Source organism: Mirounga angustirostris, unplaced genomic scaffold, assembly GCF_029215605.1.
Source record: "Mirounga angustirostris isolate CCGP_5_RB_7025 unplaced genomic scaffold, mMirAng1.0.hap1 SCAF_6, whole genome shotgun sequence".
Classification (NCBI taxonomy): domain Eukaryota; kingdom Metazoa; phylum Chordata; class Mammalia; order Carnivora; family Phocidae; genus Mirounga; species Mirounga angustirostris.
Window position 1 is genome coordinate 120,410,740 of NW_026991714.1, and position 20,430 is coordinate 120,431,169.

A 20,430-nucleotide genomic window follows, 5' to 3' on the forward strand; every position below is an offset into this window, starting at 1 on the left:
ACTTAGAGCTATGGAATTTATTACCCACTCTCAGTACATCCCGGTTTTGGCCCCCACATATATGCTTTACTGTATTTATTTGGTTTTTCTATTTTTTCAAATAATAGTATAAAGCCAAACCCTTTTAGAAAACTATTCTCAGGGGACTCCTGGGTGGCTCACTCAGTTAAGCAGCTGCCTTCGGCTCAGGTCGTGATCCCAGGGTCCTGGGATCGAGTCCCACATCGGGCTCCTTGCTCAGCGGGGAGCCTGCTTCTCCCTCTCACTCTGCCTCTCCTTTCTGGTTGTTCTCTCTCTCAAATAAATAAATCTTAAAAAAACAAAACAAAACAACTTTTCTGGGCACCTGGGTGGCTCAGCCGTTAAGCATCTGCCTTCGGCTCAGGTCATGATCCTAGGGTTTGGGATCGAGCCCCACATCGGGCTCCCTGCTCAGTGGGAAGCCGGCTTCTCCCTCTCCCGCCCCCCTGCTTGTGTTTCTGCTCTCGCTGTCTCTCTCTCTGTCAAATAAATAAATAAAATATTTTTAAAAAATAAATAAAAAGTAAAAATAAAAAAACAAACTTTCCTCAAGACCACAACCTATTCCCATTTTTTAATTTTGGGAAGTTTTTAAAATAGACAAAAGAGCAGGGAATTATAAAACAAGATTTATATATCCACCATCCAGTTATAATTCTGTTTTATTTGCTTCAAGATTTTGTAACCAAAATATTAAGAATAAGTTGTAATCCCCTTAGAACGTCACCTGTTTTCTAGTTTACCCACGTTCTTCCTTCTATATATTTATAAGAAATAGTAGTACTTTTCTGTTTTGTGGTTTTGTCTAAATGTTCTGATGGAAGTATTCTGAAATTTATTTTGGTTAGCCTCAGGTAAGTACTTTCCTTAGTAGTTTGCTCCTCCTTATGGTTTGGAATCAGGTTTTGTAACTTCAGTTTCTACACAGTAATGGTATTGTAAAAGGGGAGAATTTGAGTTAAGGATAATTTGGGGGACTGTAGCCTCAGTTACTTGCAAATTGGTTAGTAATTTGTTATTGCCTAGTACATTAGAATTAAATTCTTGTCTCTTGGTCTTTTGTTATTTGGCTCTTATCAATCCTTCCCCCTGCTATTTCCTAATATATAACCTGGAGTCAAGAAAAATTTTCAAGTCCACCCCTGTATCCCAACTGTTACCATGCTATATTTATTTGATAAGAATTTTTTTTACTGTGACAATGTTGTATTTATTTGATAAGAATTTTTTTTACTGTATCAATGTTATATTTATTTGATGAATTTTTTTAAAAATCCATTATAGTTAACATACAGCAGTATATCATTTTCAGGTATACAATATAGTGACTCAGCAATTCTGTACAGGACTCAGTGCTCATCAAGATAAGTGTACTCTTAACCCCCTTCACCTGTTTTACCCATCTCCCCTCTGGTAACCATCAGTTTGTTCTCTATGGTTGAGTCTGGTTTTTGGTTTATCTGTTGTTTTTGTTGTTGTTTGTTTTCTTTCTTAAATTTCACATATGAGTGAAATAATATAGTATTTGTCTTTCTCTGACTTATTTCAGTTAGCATTATATCTCTAGATCCATCCATGTTGTTACACATGGCAAGATTTCATTCTTTTTTATGGCTGAGTAATATTCCTTGTGTGTGCGTGTGCACGTGTGTGCCTGTGTGTGTGTACATGTGTATGTACCCACCCCCCCACATTTCCTTTATCCATTTATCTATGGATAGACACTGGGCTGCTTCCATATTTTGACTCTTGTAAACATTGCTGCAATAAACTTAGAGGTGCATGTATCTTTTTGAATTAATGTTTTCATATTCTTTGGGTAAATACCCAGTAGAGCAATTACTGGATCATTTGGTAGTTCTATTTTTAACTTTTTGAGAAACCTCCATACTGTTTTCCACAGTGGCTGCATCAGTTTGCATTCCCACTGACAGTGTACAAGGATTCCTTTTTCTCCACATCCTTGTCACCACCTGTTGCTTCTCGTGTTGTTGATTTTAGCCATTCTGACAAGTGTGAGGTGATATTTCACTGTAGTTTTGATTTGCATTTCCCTGATGATGAGTGATGTTGAGCATCTTTTCATGTGTGTGTTGGCCATTTGGATGTCTTCTTTGGAGACATGTCTCCATGTCTTCTGCCCATTTTTTAATTGGATTATTTGGGAATTTTTGGTGTTTTGAGTTTTCTAACTTCTTTAGATATTTTGGATACTAACCCTTTATTGGATATGTCATTTGCAAGTATCTTCTCCCATTCAGTAGGTTGCCTTTTAGTTTTGTTGATTGTTTCCTTTGCTGTGCAGAAGCTCTTTATTTTGGTGTAGTTTCAGTAGTTTATTTTTGCTTTTGTTTTCCTTGCCTGAGGAGACATACCTAAAAAAATGTTGCTACAGCCAATGTCAGAGAAATTACTGCCTATGCTCTCTTTTAGGATTTTTATGGTTTCAGGCTTGCATTTAAAGGTCCTTAATCTTTCGAGTTTTATTTTTGCGTATGGTGTAAGAAGGTGGTCCAGTTTCATTTTTTTGCTTGTAGCTGTCTAGTTTTCCCACCATTATCTGTTGAAGAGACTGTCTTTTTCCCAGTGCATATTGTTGCCTCCTTTATCAAAGTTTATTGACCATATAATCATGGGTTTATTTCTGGCTCTCTATTTCATTTCATTGATCTGTGTGTTTGTGTGCTACCACCATACTGTTTTGATTACTACAGCTTTGTATTATAACTTGAAATCTAGGAATGTGATACCTCCAGTTTTGTTCATCTTTTTTCAAGATAACTTTGGCTGTTCAGGGTCTTTTGTGGTTCCATACAAATTTTAGGAATGTTTGTAATAGTTCTGTGAAAAATGCTTTGGTTTTTTTTGATAGGGATTGCATTAAATCTGTAGATTGTTTTGGGTGGTATGGACATTTTAACAATATTTGTCTTCCAATCCATGAGCATGGAATGTCTTTCCATTTGTTTGTGTCATCTTCAATTTCTTTCATCAGTGTTTTGTTTTTCAGAGTACAGGTCGTTCACTTTCTTGGTTAATTGTATTCCTAGGTATTTTATTATTTTTGGTGCAATTTGTAAATGAGATTGTTTTCTTAATTTCTCTTTCTGTTGCTTCATTATTGCTGTATAGAAATGCAGCAGATTTCTTGTTCTCTTTGTTTTTTAAGATTTTATTTATTTAGGGACGCCTGGGTGGCTCAGTCGGTTAAGCGGCTGCCTTCGGTTCAAGTCATGATCCTAGGGTCCTGGGATTGAGCCCCGCATCAGGCTCCTTGCTCGGTGGGGAGCCTGCTTCTCCCTCTCCCACTCCCCCTGCTTGTGTTCCCTCTCTCGCTATGTCTCTGTCAAATAAATAAATAAAATTTAAAAAATAGGGCGCCTGGGTGGCTCAGTTGGTTAAATGACTGCCTTCGGCTCAGGTCATGATCCTGGAGTCCCGGGATCGAGTCCCGCATCGGGCTCCCTGCTCGGCAGGGAGTCTGCTTCTCCCTCTGCCCCTCCCCCCTCTCATGTGCTCTCTCTCATTCTCTCTCTCTGAAATAAATAAATAAAATCTTTAAAAAAATAAAATAAAAGGTTTTATTTATTTATTTGAGAGAGAGAGCACAAGCAGGGGAAGTAGCAGAGGGAGAGGCAGAAGCAGACTCCCCACTGAGCAGGGAGCCCGATGTGTGGGACTCGATCCCAGGACCCGGGGATCATGACCTGAGCCGAAGGCAGATGCTTAACCAACTGAGCCACCCAGGCGCCCAAAATGCAGCAGATTTTTATATATTGATTTTGTATCCTGTGACCCTACTGAATTCATTTGTCAGTTCTAGTAGGTTTTTGGTGGAGTCCTTAGGGTTTTCTCCATATAGTATCATGTTATATCTGCAAATAGTGAAAGTTTTACTTCTTCTTTACCTATTTGGATGCCTTTTGATTCCTTTGATGAGAGTATTTGGCACATGACTCATCACCTGCCCCCTATAATTCCCTCCCCTACACATAACCACTGTCCTTCCAAAATATTATCTCCCTTTCTTCCTCTTTCTGTCTTTCCTTTATTCAGGGAACAGGTGCCACAAAACAATTCCAATTTCTACAACTCACTGTGATTTGTTTCTTTAAAGTCATTAATAAGTGAACATTTAATGGTTATTGTTACTCTTAGAATCTCAGCAACATTATTTGCTTTCTGAGAAAATATCAGAGTAAACCATATCTGATGGGTTGTATCTGTTATTGTATTCTTCACCACAGCTTTTCCTGATGTTTACTCATGTTTTTAAAATTATTTTTAAAGATTTTTTTTATATTTATTTGAGAGAGAGAGACTGTGTGTGCAAGAGTGGGGGTAGGGACAGAGCGAGAAGCAGACTCCACCCTGAGCAGGGAACTTGACATGGGGCTCAGTCAATCCCAGGACCTTGAGATCATGACCTGAGCTGAAGGCATATGCTTTACCGACTGAACCACCCAGGCACCCCTCCTGATGGTTACTATTGATTGCTTCATAGCTACCTGCAAACTGTCTTGTAATACAAGTTCACAGTCTCTTATTTGCAGTTTTGAAATCCAGAGATTTTTTTGTAAGGTGAATCAACTTACAAAACTACTCATTTGGTGTAAAAACTTGCTCATTCTGAAGAGAGACTGTTCATAAGTCTTTATTCTACTAAATGTGCCCATTCACAAATTTTGCTTCAGAAATATTAACATACTTTATTTGGGTGCTACCTCAGACCCTGTTTGAGGATATTACATAGCATGCAGCTCATACAACCTCATTATTCTAAAATTAGAATAATTCCGAATTTCAAAACACATTTGGCCCCAGAGAATTCGGATGAGAGATGATAGACCTATGGTGATAAAAATCTGTTCTCACTTTAACTTGCCTTACTTTTTCTTTTTTTTTTTTTTTTTTTAAGATTTTTTAAATTTATTAGAGAGAGATAGCGAGAGCAGGAACACAAGCAGGGGGAGTGGGAGAGGGAGAAGCAGGCCTCCCGCCGAGCAGGGAGCCCGATGTGGGGCTCCATCCCAGGACCCTGGGATCATGACATGAGCCAAAGGCAGCCGCTTAACCATCTGAGCCACCCAGGCGCCCCTTGCCTTACTTTTTCTGAGCTGCTTTCTATTACTATTGTTTCTTTAGTGGTGTAATGAAAAGATCGCTTAACTAAATAAAGAATCTGGGTTCTAACCTCAGCCCTACTATTTGTTAAATTTATGACCTTGGTCAAGTTTATTTAACCCTTCTGGTGATAATCTCCACCCAGTCTTTCTCAGAGGTACATGGGCTAAGTAAGATAATGTACATAAAAGTGCTTTAAAATGTTAATGCTATACAGATATAAATAATAGTACAGATAGTAAGAACAATAATTAGCACTTCCAGTTCTGGGGATTCTTTTTTAAGATTTTATTTATTTATTTGACAGAGAAAGACACAGCAAAAGAGAGAACACAAGCAGGGGGAGTGGGAGAGGGAGAAGCAGGCTTCATGCTGAGCAGGGAGCCTGATGTGGGGTTTGATCCCAGGACCCTGGGATCATGACCTGAGACAAAGGCAGATGCTTAATGACTGAGCCACCCAGGTGCCCCAAGTTCTGGGAATTCTTTCCTAACAGTTTGGAACTCTTATTTATATGCTGAGGTGTAAGAATGATAATTATAGTAATAATCCAAGTTATTATTGAGGGCTTACTTTATGCTGTGAACCCTGGTAAGCATGTAACATGGGTGGCTGCTGCCATTCCTGTGTTGCAGATGAAGGAACTGATGACCAAAAATTAAACTTCCCCAAGTTCGTGTACCTACACAACTCATAGTAAGTGATTTGGCTCAGATTTAGATCCAATTCTGGCTGACTTTCAAAAGGTTTTAAATTTTACATGGAGACAAAATGGATTAAGTGTCTATTGAATTAGTTTCTCACTTTTGTATATGAAGTCATCTTAAGTACAAAGTGAAAAAATGAACTCATTTTTAGATTACTAGCATTTCTATTCTGGTTTCATTTTCTAACTTCTCAACCCTTTCCTCTCAGTAACTGCAATGTTGAGGCTAAACCTGGCTGTAGCTCAGTGCATCAATACCCCTTAAAGACTGATGCCTTTATTTCCTTGAAAGTATTCTGATTATTTTCATTAATTTTTTTTGTTTTGCTTTGAAGATTTTATAACAAAAATGTCCTTAATCTTAAAATTTATCCTATCATGAGTATGTATGCAGGCATGTACATCTCTAAAATATCCTTAAATAAAAAGACAGTTAATACAGTTATTTATGAAATCTTATTACCATTAGACTTCTCTGTGATACACCATAGCATCTGTGATGTTAACATGTGAAAGTATTGGCAAGCCTGGCTTCTTGGGGCACATGAAATAAGAACTTTTAAGCAAACCAAACTAGTTTTCATTTGGTAGGGACATAAAATCAAGGTGTAACTTTTTTTGTTAAACTGGCAGTTTGGCAATCAAAGTGAATTTTACCACTTGATTTTCCTTTCTGTATTGTCTCTTTAGCCTGTGACTGTGTTTATACATATAAGAGCGTATCTGTGAGTCTGTATGTCTGCCAGTGTACTACTTTACTGGCATTGTTACCAGTAAGTGTTATAGCTAGAACTTGACTCCTCAGTCTAGAAAAATATATTGGACGTTAATCTTTTGTTCTGCTGACTGGGTCAACTTTTCCGTTCCACTTGCATCACAGCCACTTTATGAGTCATTCCAAAATTTCAGTTACGTACAGCATTGACTTGTTTGAAAGGCAAGCTTTAGCATGAAACTTAAATTTAGCATGAAGATATATATATATGAGATTGAGTTGGAATCCGAGGACCTAGGATGTAAGAAATTTCTCATATGCATATGTAGAAAGGGAAAGGAAGACCAAAAGAATACATTTAACTAAGACTGGCATTAGAGAACATTATCATAATTAGGTATTGGCCAGATTTTACAAAGGTATTAAAAGGCAAGAGCAGAGGTTAAATATTTAGCTGACTTTCAGTAAATATTGATTGGACAGATGAATAGAACAGGGCATTATAGATTATGTAAAAATATAGTTTGGTTCATTTGTGTGTGTGTGTGCGTGTGTGTGTGTTTCTTTTGGCAATGGGCCAAAATAGGATTTCAGGCCAAATTAATGAGAGGACTCAGTGTGATTCATCGCTTTGTTGTAGCTTCTTTCCAAATCTCCTCCCCTGCAACCCCAAATCATTTGATATGGTGATAAGAAATGATGAATTTGCCTACAGGCAGGAATCAGATGTTCATGGGAGTGATGATCAGACTGCTGCTTTTTTTGTACATCTGACCATGTTGTGGGAAGATAAAAGAAGGGGCATAGCAAAAGGGTGCTGGTAAGAGCTTACCCTGTCAGTTTTGCAAATTAGGGTTTTAATACCAACTACAATTGCAAGAAATTTCACATATTCCTAATTATTCTCTGTGACATGGGACCATTTCCTATAAGAATTCAACAAATATTTTAGTGCCTACTATGTGCTTACAATTCTTTAGATACTGATCGGTAAGAGACAAGGTCTCTGCCCTTCTGTAGAGCTTAAAACAGGAAACTAAACAAGACAGGAGAAACACAGACAACTGGACAAGCTCTAATAACATAACGAGGTAAGTATGTGGTAGGGGAAGTAGATGATGCTGTTTGATCCTAGCTAGTGAAGTGAGTGAAGGTCAGAGAAGGTACCCTGCCCACTGAAAGTGAAGCTAAAGCTGAGATCTGAAGGATGAGTAGAATTTAAGCAGGTGAAGAACAGGGTCAGGAAGGAACAGCATGTGAAACTCTGGAAGCAAGAAAGAGCATGATGGCACTAAAGAGGAAGTGAAAGGAAATTGGCTGGAGGGTAGAGTGTGAGGGAGTATAGATGGCTAGAAGTTTCACCTTGATTGTCTGGTACAGTGAATGGTCTGGTAGTCGTCTTTCCATTTGTCATCAACTCTCTTTACTCTGAGTTCCAGGAAGGCAGAACACAGCAAGGAACATCAATCTTAATAGAGCAACTGGGAAGAAACTACCCCATCTGTGTCACACTCCATAACCATTAGTCATTTTCCTCAGTAATTCCCAGAAATGTCGTCTCCCCACCCCCACTTGATGCTCATTAAAAAAATGTTGGGGACTACGTTTAGCACTAACATGAAGTGGTAATAATTACTCTGTTAATTATTTAACACAGACCAAAACATTTTTTTCAAAAGCCCTTGTAAAGCTTGAATTACTTATAACTTGAGTAATAATGTTCCTGATGATAGTTAATTTAAACTTGGTGAAGTAAACAGACTGTGGTAGGAATTTTAGTTTACACTGTGCTGGACTAATGCTAATGGTCATCAACACTTTGTAGATATTCCCTAAGATTCGGGGGGATATTTTTGATAAGTAGAGTCCTAGTTAGTAGCATACTAAAAGTCTACTAACTACTTTAAAAAAGTTCTGGAGAGAGGAATTTGAAGGAGGATAATCTCTAAAGGACTGAAAAATAATAATATGCTCTTCACTGTACCCGTTTCCCCACCAATCTAATTAAATAAATCTATAAATACAAAGCAACAGTACTAGATTTTCGGCCTATATCATTGCCTCCTGGAAGACAGGTGCAAAATTAGCGAAAATAAGTGGGGCAACTTTCAGATCTACAAGAGACAGATTGGCCCTGGATGGGCCAGATTATACCTTGCAATTTTTATAAGATAATATTGAGCTAAAGCCATATTATTTTTTGCAATCATATCGAAAAGGAGATGCTTGCACAATTGTTCAGGTGAAGTGAATTTGGCCTTCAGATGTTTTCCCAGCCTTATCTTGTATTTTCTACTAAGCAGACTTTATGCTATGCTACTAGAGAATCTGCATTTTAAAAATACTAGTCTCATGATACTTAATTTTTCCAAACCATTGGAATAACAAATATGATACTGTTGCTCCAAAATCTTGTAAAAATTTGTCACCCAGTCGAACCTTTTTGATAAAGCCATACCATCTGTTCATGATAACACTTGTATTATTTGACTTGTAGCTCTTCAAATAAGCTAACACCTAAAAATTCTATACTATAGATTTGATGCTGTTTTTGTTTTCAGAACTCTTCATCTTGGCTTATACCTATCCTGCCTGATATGCTGCGGCACATTTTCCAGTTTTGTGTTTTAGAAAGCAGCCAGGAAATTCTGGACCTCATTCACAAGGTACACAGTGAATATATCTGTATTCTTTTCCCTGGTAACTTGGGAAAATTTTTAAATTTTCATAATTGCTGTACTGTTGTTGGTCGGACATTTTAAGAAATTGGAAATCAACACATTTGAAAAGTGTGATCTATGTGACAAGGAAATAGGCTTCTTATGGAGTATAATAGTTAAGTCTGCTAGGCAAGTGTTTTAGGCACTTTCTGATAGCCTCGATACAGAAAATAAAATGAAGAAAAGACGTCTTTATCACTTATTTTGCTGTTTATCCATATGGTTATTGATTCTGTGAAGTATCTTTTGGGATTCATTGGTAATATATAGAGTCTGATTGTTGTGGTTTAGATTTATATTTTTTTCCCTTACTTAGCAAGATTGGTCAGTCATATGTGTTAAAATCTTTAAAGAAGAACCATTTGATATAATTAATAATATTTATTGAGGGAAATGGTACTGTTGTAATTCAGTCTTGAATTATTGCCTCTGAAGCAGCTCATTGTTAACAGCCTTGTATTAACAGTGGTGTTATTGCTATATGTTTTTAGTTATATTTAATGTTAGGCATCAAGAAAGGTACCTTATTGAGTAAGATCATGAATTAAGACTTAAATTGTTCTTAATTTATACTAGGATATTACCATCTCTAACTTTAGCAGAGGATATCTACCAGGAGCTGTTATATCTTGAAGTCTGTGCGTGTGGTTTTTTAAAAAGATTTTATTTGGGAGAGAGCGCATATGAGTCGGTGGGGCAGAGGGAGAGGGAGAAGCAGCCTCCCTGCTGAGCAGGGAGCCCGATGCAAGGCTCGATCCCAGGACCCCGAGATCATGAGCTGAGCCGAAGGCAGATGCTTTTTTTTTTTTTTTTTAAAGATTTTATTTATTTGAGAGAGCACGAGAGAGAGCATAAGAGGGGAGAGGGTCAGAGGGAGAAGCACACTCCCCGCTGAGCGGGAAGCCTGATGCGGGACTTGATTCTGGGACTCCGGGATCATGACCTGAGCTGAAGGCAGACGCTTAACCAACTGAGCCACCCAGGCGCCCGAAGGCAGATGCTTAACTGACTGAGCCACCCAGGTGCTCCTGAAGTGTGTGTGTTGTATATAGGGCTGCATTAGTATCAAGCTTTATGATATATGCAAAGGATTTCAATGACTGAAATTTTGACAACTTTTATTGTTATGGGTATCTTATATTTTAAATGATTTTCACAAAATATTGAAGGAAATTCTTTCTGTTCCTCTCTTTAAAACTTTCTTTTGTATTCTGTAGTATACAAACCTATCAAGCAGTATTTAAAAATAAGCCTTTATATTGACTTTTAAAATTCATCTCTTAGGGCGCCTGGGTGGCTCAGTTGGTTAAGCGACTGCCTTTGGCTCAGGTCATGATCCTGGGGTCCTGGGATGGAGCCCCGCATCGGGCTCCCTGCTCGGCGGGAGGCCTGCTTCTCCCTCTCCCACTCCCCCTACTTGTGTTCCCCCTCACGCTGTCTCTCTCTCTCTGTCAATTAAATAAATAAATAAAATCTTTAAAATAAAAAAAAATAAAATTCATCTCTGTGCTTGCTATTTCCTGCTTTTTTTTTTTTTTTTAAATTCAGTATCCCTAAAAATAAGTATTAGGTTTTATTAGCCCTCACTAGGAAAATTTCACTTTTCATGTTTCTCTTTTACTCTGTAGGTTTGGATGGAACTGTTGTGCAAAGCTTCAGTTCAGTATGTGGTAGCAGCTGCTTGTCCATGGATGGGTGCTTGGCTTTGCTTAATGATGCAGCCTTCTCATTTACCTATTGATTTAAATATGTTGCTAGAAGTAAAAGCTAGAGCCAAGGTAAGTGCAGAGGGACATAATGTATTTGTATGTTCAGCTCTATTAATACGGTAACCATGTAAGAAATTTGTATTGTTTTTTTTTTAATTAAGTGTGATTTAATTAATTTAATGTATGGAGAAATTATTTTATGAGGAACTTTGCAAATGCATAATTTTTATCCATTAAAATTTTGTGAAAACTGTTTTTTATTGGGAGAACAAATGAAAGTATTTTTGTGTACAGAGGAGAATTCCCTATTAAATTTTAATGATTGATTTTTACTTAATATTATTTTTTCCCCTCTTTCCCTCTAGGAAAAAACAGGTGGTAAGATACGCCAAGGCCAAAGCCAAACAAAAGAAGTCCTTCAGGAATACATTGCAGGAGCAGACACCATCATGGAAGACCCCTCCACTAGGGATTTTGTGGTTATGAGGGCCAGAATGATGGCAGCCAAGTGAGTATACAAAAATTCAGAAGCCTTTTAACCAGAATATTCTAATGTGTTTGTCAGTACTTCCTCCAGCACACTAGTTACAGAGTAAGAAAAAGTGTAAGAAAGTCTTTTTCATTTTCTTGAAGTTGTCAATAAGATTTATATCTTTCTATAAAGATAAAATAGAAGTTATGTCTTTGCTGGGAAAAGTTATAGCTTCAATAAGGGGAACTTCTTTTTTCTCCCTCATAGATTGTTAGGAGCGCTTTGTTGCTGTATTTGTGATCCAGGTGTAAATGTGGTAACCCAAGAAATTAAGCCAGCTGAATCCCTTGGCCAGTTACTGCTCTTCCATTTGAACTCCAAATCTGCCTTACAGAGAATTAGCGTTGCTTTGGTAATCTGTGAATGGGCTGCTTTACAAAAGGTAAGATTTTGCCCAAAAAGTAATGAAGACAAATTAAGTAAACCAATTTCCATTAGCTGTTAGGATTATTTTCATTATATTTTACAAACAAAAAAATTTTCTCTATATAAAAACTCAACAGTTCTAGAAAAGTATTCTAAATTATATAATGTGAAACATTGTTCCTCTTCCATTTGCTTTTAACCTTAGAATTTTTTCTTAGGACCCCTAGTCTGGTACCTGAGACTACTAGCTATGACCATATTTAATGTTTGCTCTTGGTACTACAATCTGTTAAGAAATGTCCCTCCTATGTGTGGAAGCCATCCAGAAACTGTTGGTCATTCATTCCTTTATATCTCAGATGTTCCTGAAAACTATAAAAGATGAGAGGCTTTGAGTAATAGAGATCCATTTGTATGAGTAGTAGCAAGGGCAGAATTTTGGGTCACAGGAAGAATAAAACCTCCACATTTAAATGAAGATCTTCATGTTTTCAAATAAGCCATTCCCTGCAGCCCCTTTAACCTTTAACTTCTAATAAAATGTGTGATTTTGTGTAAGACTGACTTCTGTAAATCAAAGAAACTTCCTGCTGGCTTTGTTTATTCCATTAACTGGAATTCTAGAAATTTAACTGTCTGCACTTGCTGTGAGAGTTTCTTGTTACTGCCTCTTAGCAGTTTGTCAAAGCTATAAGCTATGTCTAAAAGTAACTGAGCCATGCTCTGTTGCAACTGAGACCCCAGCTTTGCCTCTGGAAAGAAGCAAGGCTCATCTGTTTTTAGGCAGGACTCGGTGTGCTGGAGAGGCAGTGATGCTGTGTTTTTGTGCCTCTCAGACTCAGCAGCAAGTGTTGACAGTTCGGTTTCTGGACCCTCACAGAGCTTCTCTGGACTTACTCTGTGAAGCCCAGGCTGATCACCCAGATCCCCTCATGGCTCACCACTGAGGCCATTCCCCCTCTGGTTGGGGCAGGCAACAACCAGAGAGAGTGGGAAGGGTTAGTTAAATTTGGGGGCAGGTAAGTAGCCTTTAAATTATATATCCATTTCTACAGTATGGCATGTGAAGCTATGGGTTCAACTGTTAAGAAATCTAATAATGAGTTTTCAAATAACATTTTTAGTGCATGCTAAGTGTTCTTTTCTGACTGATTTCTTTTTACAGTTATATATTTTTAAATCTGTGCTATATGTATGTAAACTTTGTATAAATTCAGAGTAAAGTAAGAGTAATTAGTTGCAAAATTTAATGGAATTGTAGTTCCATGTGCATGTTCTGAAGTCATTCATATTAAAATTTTAGAGTAGTTTGTGTGATACCTTTTCTCTGTGCAACTAACGATGTTGTTCTGGGAGGTAACAGAACATAGATTCAAAATGAATAGGAATTTAGAACTTTGTAGTTTGCAAGTGAAGATGTATATATCTCTAGAATTATGTTTATATATTTGCCCTGAATATTTTTTGTCTGTTATATTTTAGGAGTGTAAAGCTGTTACCCTAGCTGTGCAGCCACGTTTACTTGATATCCTTTCAGAACATTTGTATTATGATGAAATTGCCGTTCCATTCACGCGAATGCAGAATGAGTGTAAACAGCTTATTTCATCATTAGCTGATGCACATATTGAAGTTGGTAATAGAGTAAACAACAGTGTTTTTACAATAGATCAAGCTAATGACCTGGTGAGTAAAGAAGTGACTTACTTAATTTTAGATTGAGCATGAAATAAAGTTTAGAAATTTGTCATGTGATGTTTACCACAAAAACACTAATTTGTTGAATCTGTCCATGGCCTGATAGCCTGCCACCCATACCCTATAGAAGTTACTTCATTCTATTGACTTTTTTTGAACTTAGAGGAGGGGAATGAATTTTACAAACCAGTATACCTTTATCAGAGAAAGCTGTTCCATTTTTTGGTCATTTCTCAGTTTTGCTTAAAACTGGCGGAGTAGAGGGGCACCTAAGTGGCTCAGTCACTGAAGGTTCCGACTCTTGGTTTCGGCTCAGGTCATGATCTCAGGGTCCTGAGGTCAGCCCTGCATCAGGCTCTGCACTCAGCATGTAGTCTGCTTGAGATTCTTTCCCTCTCCCTCCTCATCTGTCCACCCTCTGCTTTTACGTGGGCTCTCTCTCTCAAATAAAAACAAAACAAAACAAAAACACGAAAACTGTCAGAGTATAGAAAAAACTGCTTCTATATAAGTTGCTGAGTATTTCTCATCCCCTCTCTCAACTTACAATGAAAATATTCAAACATAAAGAAAAGGTAAGAAGAGAATTACACAGTGAACATTCATATACTCGCCAACTAGATTGCATAGTTAACATTTTACTAAATTTGCTTTATCACATATATATGCAGCTATCTACTTATCCAGCCATCAGTTCATCTTATTTTTTTGATGCATTTCTAAGTTGCAGAAATCAGTACACTTCAGCATGTATATATATCATTAACTAAAATTCAGTATTTGTTTTTTGCTCTATTGTGAGGTTAAATTTATTTACTAGGAAGTACACAAATGTAAACTATTTGATGAATTTTAACAGATGGATATACCTATGAAACCCAAACCCGTATCAGGTTGCAGATACACCATCACCACTTCACAATCAATCCCTGCCTATCCCTGCCCTCAAGTAACCATTGTTCTGATTTTTCCTCCACCATAGATTACTTTTGCTGATTCTAGAATTTCATATAATTGGAATCATACACTCTGTGCTGTTTGGTATAAGATTTTTTTTTTCAGCATGATGTTTTTTAAAATTTATCCATGTTATCAGTGATTCATTGTTTTTATTGATTAGTTTTATTCCATTGTATACACCACAGTTAAGCTCTTTTGATGAACACTTGGGCTGTTCCAGGTGTTTGGCTATTATGAACAGAGCTGCTATAAACATTGTTATACAACTCTTTTTGTAGACCTATATTTTCATTTCTCTTAGATAAGTATGTATGAGTAGAATTGCTGGATCATAGGGTAGATGTTTATTTAGTTTTATAAAAAATTGCAGACCTTTTCCCAAAGTGGCTATATCATTTTACCTTCTAACCAACAATATGTGTGAGTTCTGGTTGTTTCGCATCATCACCAACATTTGGTGTGGTTTTACTTTGTGTTTCCTTGATGACTAATATGTTTGACACTTTTTTTATGTCTTACTGGCCATTTGTAGATCTTCCTTTCTGAAATGTCTGTTCAGATTTTTTGTTTATTTTTGATTAGGTTGTCTTTTCATTATTGAGTAGTAGGAATTTTTTTTTTTTAATTTATTTATTTGAGAGAGAGAGCGAGAACGCGAGCCAGGAAGGGTAAAAGGAGAGGGAGAGAGAATCTTAAGCAGACTCCATGCTGAGCACGGAGCCCGACACTGGGCTTGATCTCACAACCCTGAGATGACAACCTGAGTTGGACACTTAACCTACGAGTTGGACACTTAACCAACTGAGCCACCCAGGCTCACCCATTTTTTTTTTTTTTTAAATGTATCCTGGAATACCAATCCTTTGTAAGATAGATGCTTTCTGAATACTTTCTCCCAGTGTGTGGCTTTCCTTTTCATTTTCTTAAGTGTCTTTATTTAGATGAGCAGATATTTTTAATTTTGATGAAATTTAATTTATCAATTATGTTTTTTTATGGTTATTGTTTTCTTTGACCTACATTTTTCTCCTAAACTTTGCAGTTCTAGCTTTTATGTTTAGATTTGTCATCCATACTGAATTAATGTTTATAGTGTGAAGTACAAATTGAATTGTTTTTCATAAAGATAACCATTTTTTCTAGTGTCATTTATTGAAAAGATTTTCCATTCCCCATTGGATTGCTTTGGCACCTTTGTCAAAAATTTGTTGAATTTTAAGTGTAGATCTGTATCTGTACTCTATTTGTTCAATCTATTTGTCTCTCATGCCATCCCCAATGTCTTGATTACTGTAGCTTTGTACTTAGTAGGTTTTTGAACTTCGGTGTAAATGAGTTCTTCCTTTGAGTTACAGGATCAGAAACTGAATCACTTCACTTGTGTTGGTTCCTGTGAAAGAGCAGTCTTCATTTCTTATCCCCTTTTCTAATTAGAAAATTAAAAGTTGAAATTTTTTTGTTCTTACCTGTGAGAAAAAGCTAAAATTGCTTTTTTTTAAAGTTGTTTATAAAGTTGTTTTTCTGATTTTTTCCGTTCTATAATTTATCCATTTCCCCCTTTCTTCTCTCTCTCTCTCTCTTTTTTTTTTTTTTTTTTTTTGCCTTCTTGGAATGAAATCTCAACCTTCACTCTGTCTTCCCTCCCTACGGAAGGAATTTTTTTTTTAATTTTATTTTTCTTACGATGAAAACTTCCAAGGTTTACTGTCTTAGCAACTTCCAAATATGGTAATATTATTGACTATAGTCATCATGCTGTACATTACATTCCCATAACTTATTTATTTTATAATGGAAGTTTGTACCTCTTGACCTCCTTCACCCATTTTGCTCTCCTCCTCCAAACCTCCCTCCCCTCTGGGCAGCTACCATTCTACTCTCTGTATCTATTAGCTTTATTTGTTCATGTGTTTTTTAGATTACACATGTAAGTGAAATCATAAGGTATTTGTCTTTCTCTGATGTATTTCACTTGGCAGAATGCCCTCAAGGCCTATCCATGTTGTCACAGATGGAAGATTTCATTCTCTTTTATGGCTAAGGTAGTATTCCATTGTGGATATATACTGCATCTTCCTTACTCATTCATCCATCCATGAACACTTAGATTGTTTCTGTATCTTGGCTGTTGTGAATGATGCTGTAGTGAACAGAGGGGTGCATATATCTTTTCAAGTTAGTGTTTTCATTTTCTTCAGATAAATATCCAGAAGTGGCACTGCTGGGTAATATGGTAGTTCTATTTTTAGTTTTTTGAGGAACCTCCATACTGTTTTCCATAATGGCTGCCCCAATTTACGTTCCCACTAACAGTGCACAAGGGTTCCCTTTTTTCCACATCCTTGACAACACTTGTAATTTCTTGTCTTCTTGATAAGCCATTCCGGTAGGTGGTGAAATGTTATCTCATTGTGGTTTTATTTGCATTTCCCTGATGTGAGTGTGATTATAGAGCATCTTTTCGTATACCTATTGGCCATCTGTATGTCTTCTCTGGAAAAGTTATTCAGATCATCTGCCCATTTTTTAATCAGATTGTTTTTGTTTTGTTGTTGAGTTATATGAGTTCTTTATGTATTTTTCATATTAATTCCTTATCAAATATATGATTTGCAAATATCTTCTCCCATTCAGTAGGCTTCCCTTTTATTTTGTTGGTGGTTTTCTTCCTGTGAAGAAGGTTTTTAGTTTTTTTTAATTTATTTTTTAAAGATTTTATTTATTTATTTGAGAGTGAGCGAGAGAGAGAGAGAGAGAAAGAAGGAGCAGGGGGAGGGGCAGAGGGAGAGGGAAAAGCAGACTCCCCGATGAGCAGGGAGCCTGACATGGGGCTCGATCCCAGGACCCTGGGATCATGACTCCAGCCGAAGGCAGACAATTAACTGACTGAGCCACCCCGGCCTCCCCCCCCCCCGCCCTTTTTATTTATTTATTTATTTATTTATTTTAAAGATTTTTATTCATTTGACAGAGAGAGACACAGCGAGAGAGGGAACGCAAGCGGGGGGGGGGGGGGGGAGGGAGAAGCAGGCCTCCCACAGAGCAGGGAGCCTGATGCCGGGCTCTGTCTCAGGACCCTGGGATCATGACCTGAGCCTAAGGCAGACACTTAACGACTGAGCCACCCAGGCGCCCCTCCCCCCCTTAAAAGATTTTATTTATTTGAGACTGAGGTGGGGAGAGGGGCAGAGGGAGAGGGAGAAGCAGACTCCCAGCTGAGGCTGCCAAGGCTCCATCCCAGGACCCTAGGATCATGACCTGAGCCAAAGGCAGACATTTAACTGAACCATCCAGTGCAGAGAGAGAGCGCGCAAGCGTGCGTGTGTAGGGGCAAAGGATTTGTAAAGCCCTTTAGTTCCACTCTGAAGGCATCCCTCCCCTGCTTAAAAACATTATTTTTGTTTTCCTTGATTTTAGTTTTTTTCCTTTCTTTCTGTTCACACCTCTAAATTCCTCATCTCTCATTATTTCTCAATAATGGATATAGTCCCACTTGGTCTGGTGGGTTTTTTGGGGTGTTTGTTTTGTTTTGTTTTGTTTTTTTGCTTTTCTATGGAAACGTTTTCCTTTTAAAGCTATCAGGGGCACCTGGGTGTCTCAGTTGGTTAGGTGTCCAACTCTTGATTTCAGCTAAGGTCATGATCTTGGGGTTGTGGGATTCAGCCCCACTTCGGGCTCTGTGCTCAGTATGGACTTTGCTTCTCCCTCTCCCTCTGCCCCCTCCCCCCCCACTCGCACGTCCACACGCTCTCTCTCTCTTTAAAATAAAAAAAATAATAAAATCTTTAAATAAAAGTAAAGCTATCAAATGACCCCTTCTTCAGGCCTTTCTTATTCAAACCTCTTACTCTTCAGTGAAACTACTGTTCTGTTTCATGGACTTAATTAAGTGGTTTTGACCTAGTACATCAGAATCTCAGGAAGAAAGTATTGAGGGAAGGGCTGTTTATTTTACTTTAAGGTTTTTATTTTATGCCTGCATACAAAAGTACATACTGTAAGATTCCATTTATATGATGTTCTAAAAGGCAAAATCAACCTATAGAGATAGAAATAGGAAAACTGGTTGGTTCTTAAGCAGGTCGGGGGAGGGGTTGATGAAAAAGGGGCAAAACTTTCTAGGGAATTAAAATGTTCTGTATTTTGATGGGAGTGGTAGTTACATGGGTGTATCAACAAATTTTACACTTTTGATCTCTGTAAATTATGTGCAAATCATTCTTTCTAAATTATATCCGACCTAAAAGTACTGGCAAATAAAAATACTAGTCTTGGCTCACTTAAAAAAAAAAGTTTTTATTTTAATTCCAGTTAACATACAGTGTTATATTAGTTTCAGGTTTACAATATAGTGATTCAGCAATTCTGTGCATCACCCAGTGTTCATCATAACAAGTACACTCCTTAATCCCCATCACCTATTTCATCCACCTCCCCAACCCAGCAAGGGCAATTTTTTAATATTTATTTATTTATTTATTTAGGGCAATTTTAAAAGGTTAGTCTTATTCTTGGCTTAGAGCAGCTATTTCATTGATCTTTCCATTGACTCCCTATTTTTCTCTTACCTGCCAAATATAAACATTTCCCTAAGATCTTTCTTTGTCACCATTCTCACAATTTAGTTCTTATCCTTGTGCCATGCTTTCTTCTCTTGATCTCTTGAAGTTCTTCTATTAGGGATTTTTAGTTGGATAGCTCATTGTCACTTCAGCTTAACACAACCAAAACTGGAATTTTTTTTTAACAGTAAAATGCCTTTTTCAGTTTGCCTTTTACAGTTGTAAATCTTGCTACCATTTCCTTTCAGAAAGCCTCATACGTTTATCTTTTCTCGGTTTTCATTGCTACAACCTCGTCAAGGGCCTTAGTACTTTATGACTAGGTCCTGACTCATCTCTAATGCTGCAGGTGGTCTCTGGTCCATTTCATCTCCCATGTTGTGCCAGACTTTTAAAGCCCTTTAGTTCCACTCTGAAGGCATCCCTCCCCTGCTTAAAAACATTATTTTTGTTTTCCTTGATTTTAGTTTTTTCCTTTCTTTCTTTTCACACCTTCTCTAAATTCCTCATCTCTTTTCTTTTCATTATTTCTCGAACTTCCTCCCCTTCAGGGTAGTTAGCTTCTTTCCTTGCAGAAGTGTACCATGCTCACTCACTTCCTCTGCCTCACTCATTCTCACTTCTGAGTGTGAGCTCCTGTTTCTTTTGTCAGGAATTGCCTGCCCTCAACCCTCTGTGTTTATCCCAGTTTCATCTCTTAACGTTCCTCCATCTGCACCCTATACTCAGGCCATGATCAGCTGTTCTCAGTTCCCTGGAGAATGCCTCACTTTCCACTCACCACCTCACTTTATTTGCCAAGATGTCCTTACAACTCCAGACTTAACCCATTCTTTAAGATCCCCATTACAAGGGACGCCTCAGTGGCTCACTTGGTTGAGCATCCAACTCTTGGTTTTGGCTCAGGCCATGATCTCAGGGTCGTGAGATCAAGCCCCCTGCCCAGCTCCGTGCTCAGCACAGAGTTTGCTAGAGCTACTTTCCCTCTCCCTCTGCCCCTCCCCCTGCTCACACATGCGCACTCTGTCCTTCGAATAAATAAAATCTTCAAGAAAAATAAAAATCACAAGTGTTAACTTCATCTGGCAGCCTCCACTAATCTTATCCCCTGAGAAGAGTTAAGCAACCCATGTGTCCCACAGTAACTTGCACTTATCTCGGTTATATGTTACATTGTCTTGTTTACTTCTGTATCTTTCTCTACATTTTTTGAGTGTATGAAGACATTGTCTTACTCATCTTTTAGTATTTTTCAGTAGATTCTTGTTGAATGAGTGAACGAATTAATGAATTTGGGGTGATTGGAAAGCTTTTCCT

The 20,430-nt window shown here is 37.7% G+C and overlaps 1 protein-coding gene across 5 annotated transcripts in view; it reads left to right on the forward strand.

Annotated features, from left to right (window-relative positions):
- Positions 1 to 20,430, forward strand: part of BTAF1 (B-TFIID TATA-box binding protein associated factor 1) — a 111,140-nt gene that overhangs the window by 45,780 nt on the left and 44,930 nt on the right. For all 5 annotated transcript variants that reach the window (XR_010412517.1, XR_010412518.1, XM_045878414.2 and 2 more), the window contains 5 exons: positions 9,128 to 9,232; positions 10,915 to 11,064; positions 11,361 to 11,503; positions 11,735 to 11,909; positions 13,376 to 13,579. Coding sequence is in view for 3 of the 5 variants with exons in the window: in XM_045878414.2 (XP_045734370.1) it covers positions 9,128 to 9,232; positions 10,915 to 11,064; positions 11,361 to 11,503; positions 11,735 to 11,909; positions 13,376 to 13,579 (777 nt within the window). In the remaining 2 variants the exon portion in view is untranslated. The remainder of the gene's footprint in view (positions 1 to 9,127; positions 9,233 to 10,914; positions 11,065 to 11,360; positions 11,504 to 11,734; positions 11,910 to 13,375; positions 13,580 to 20,430) is intronic.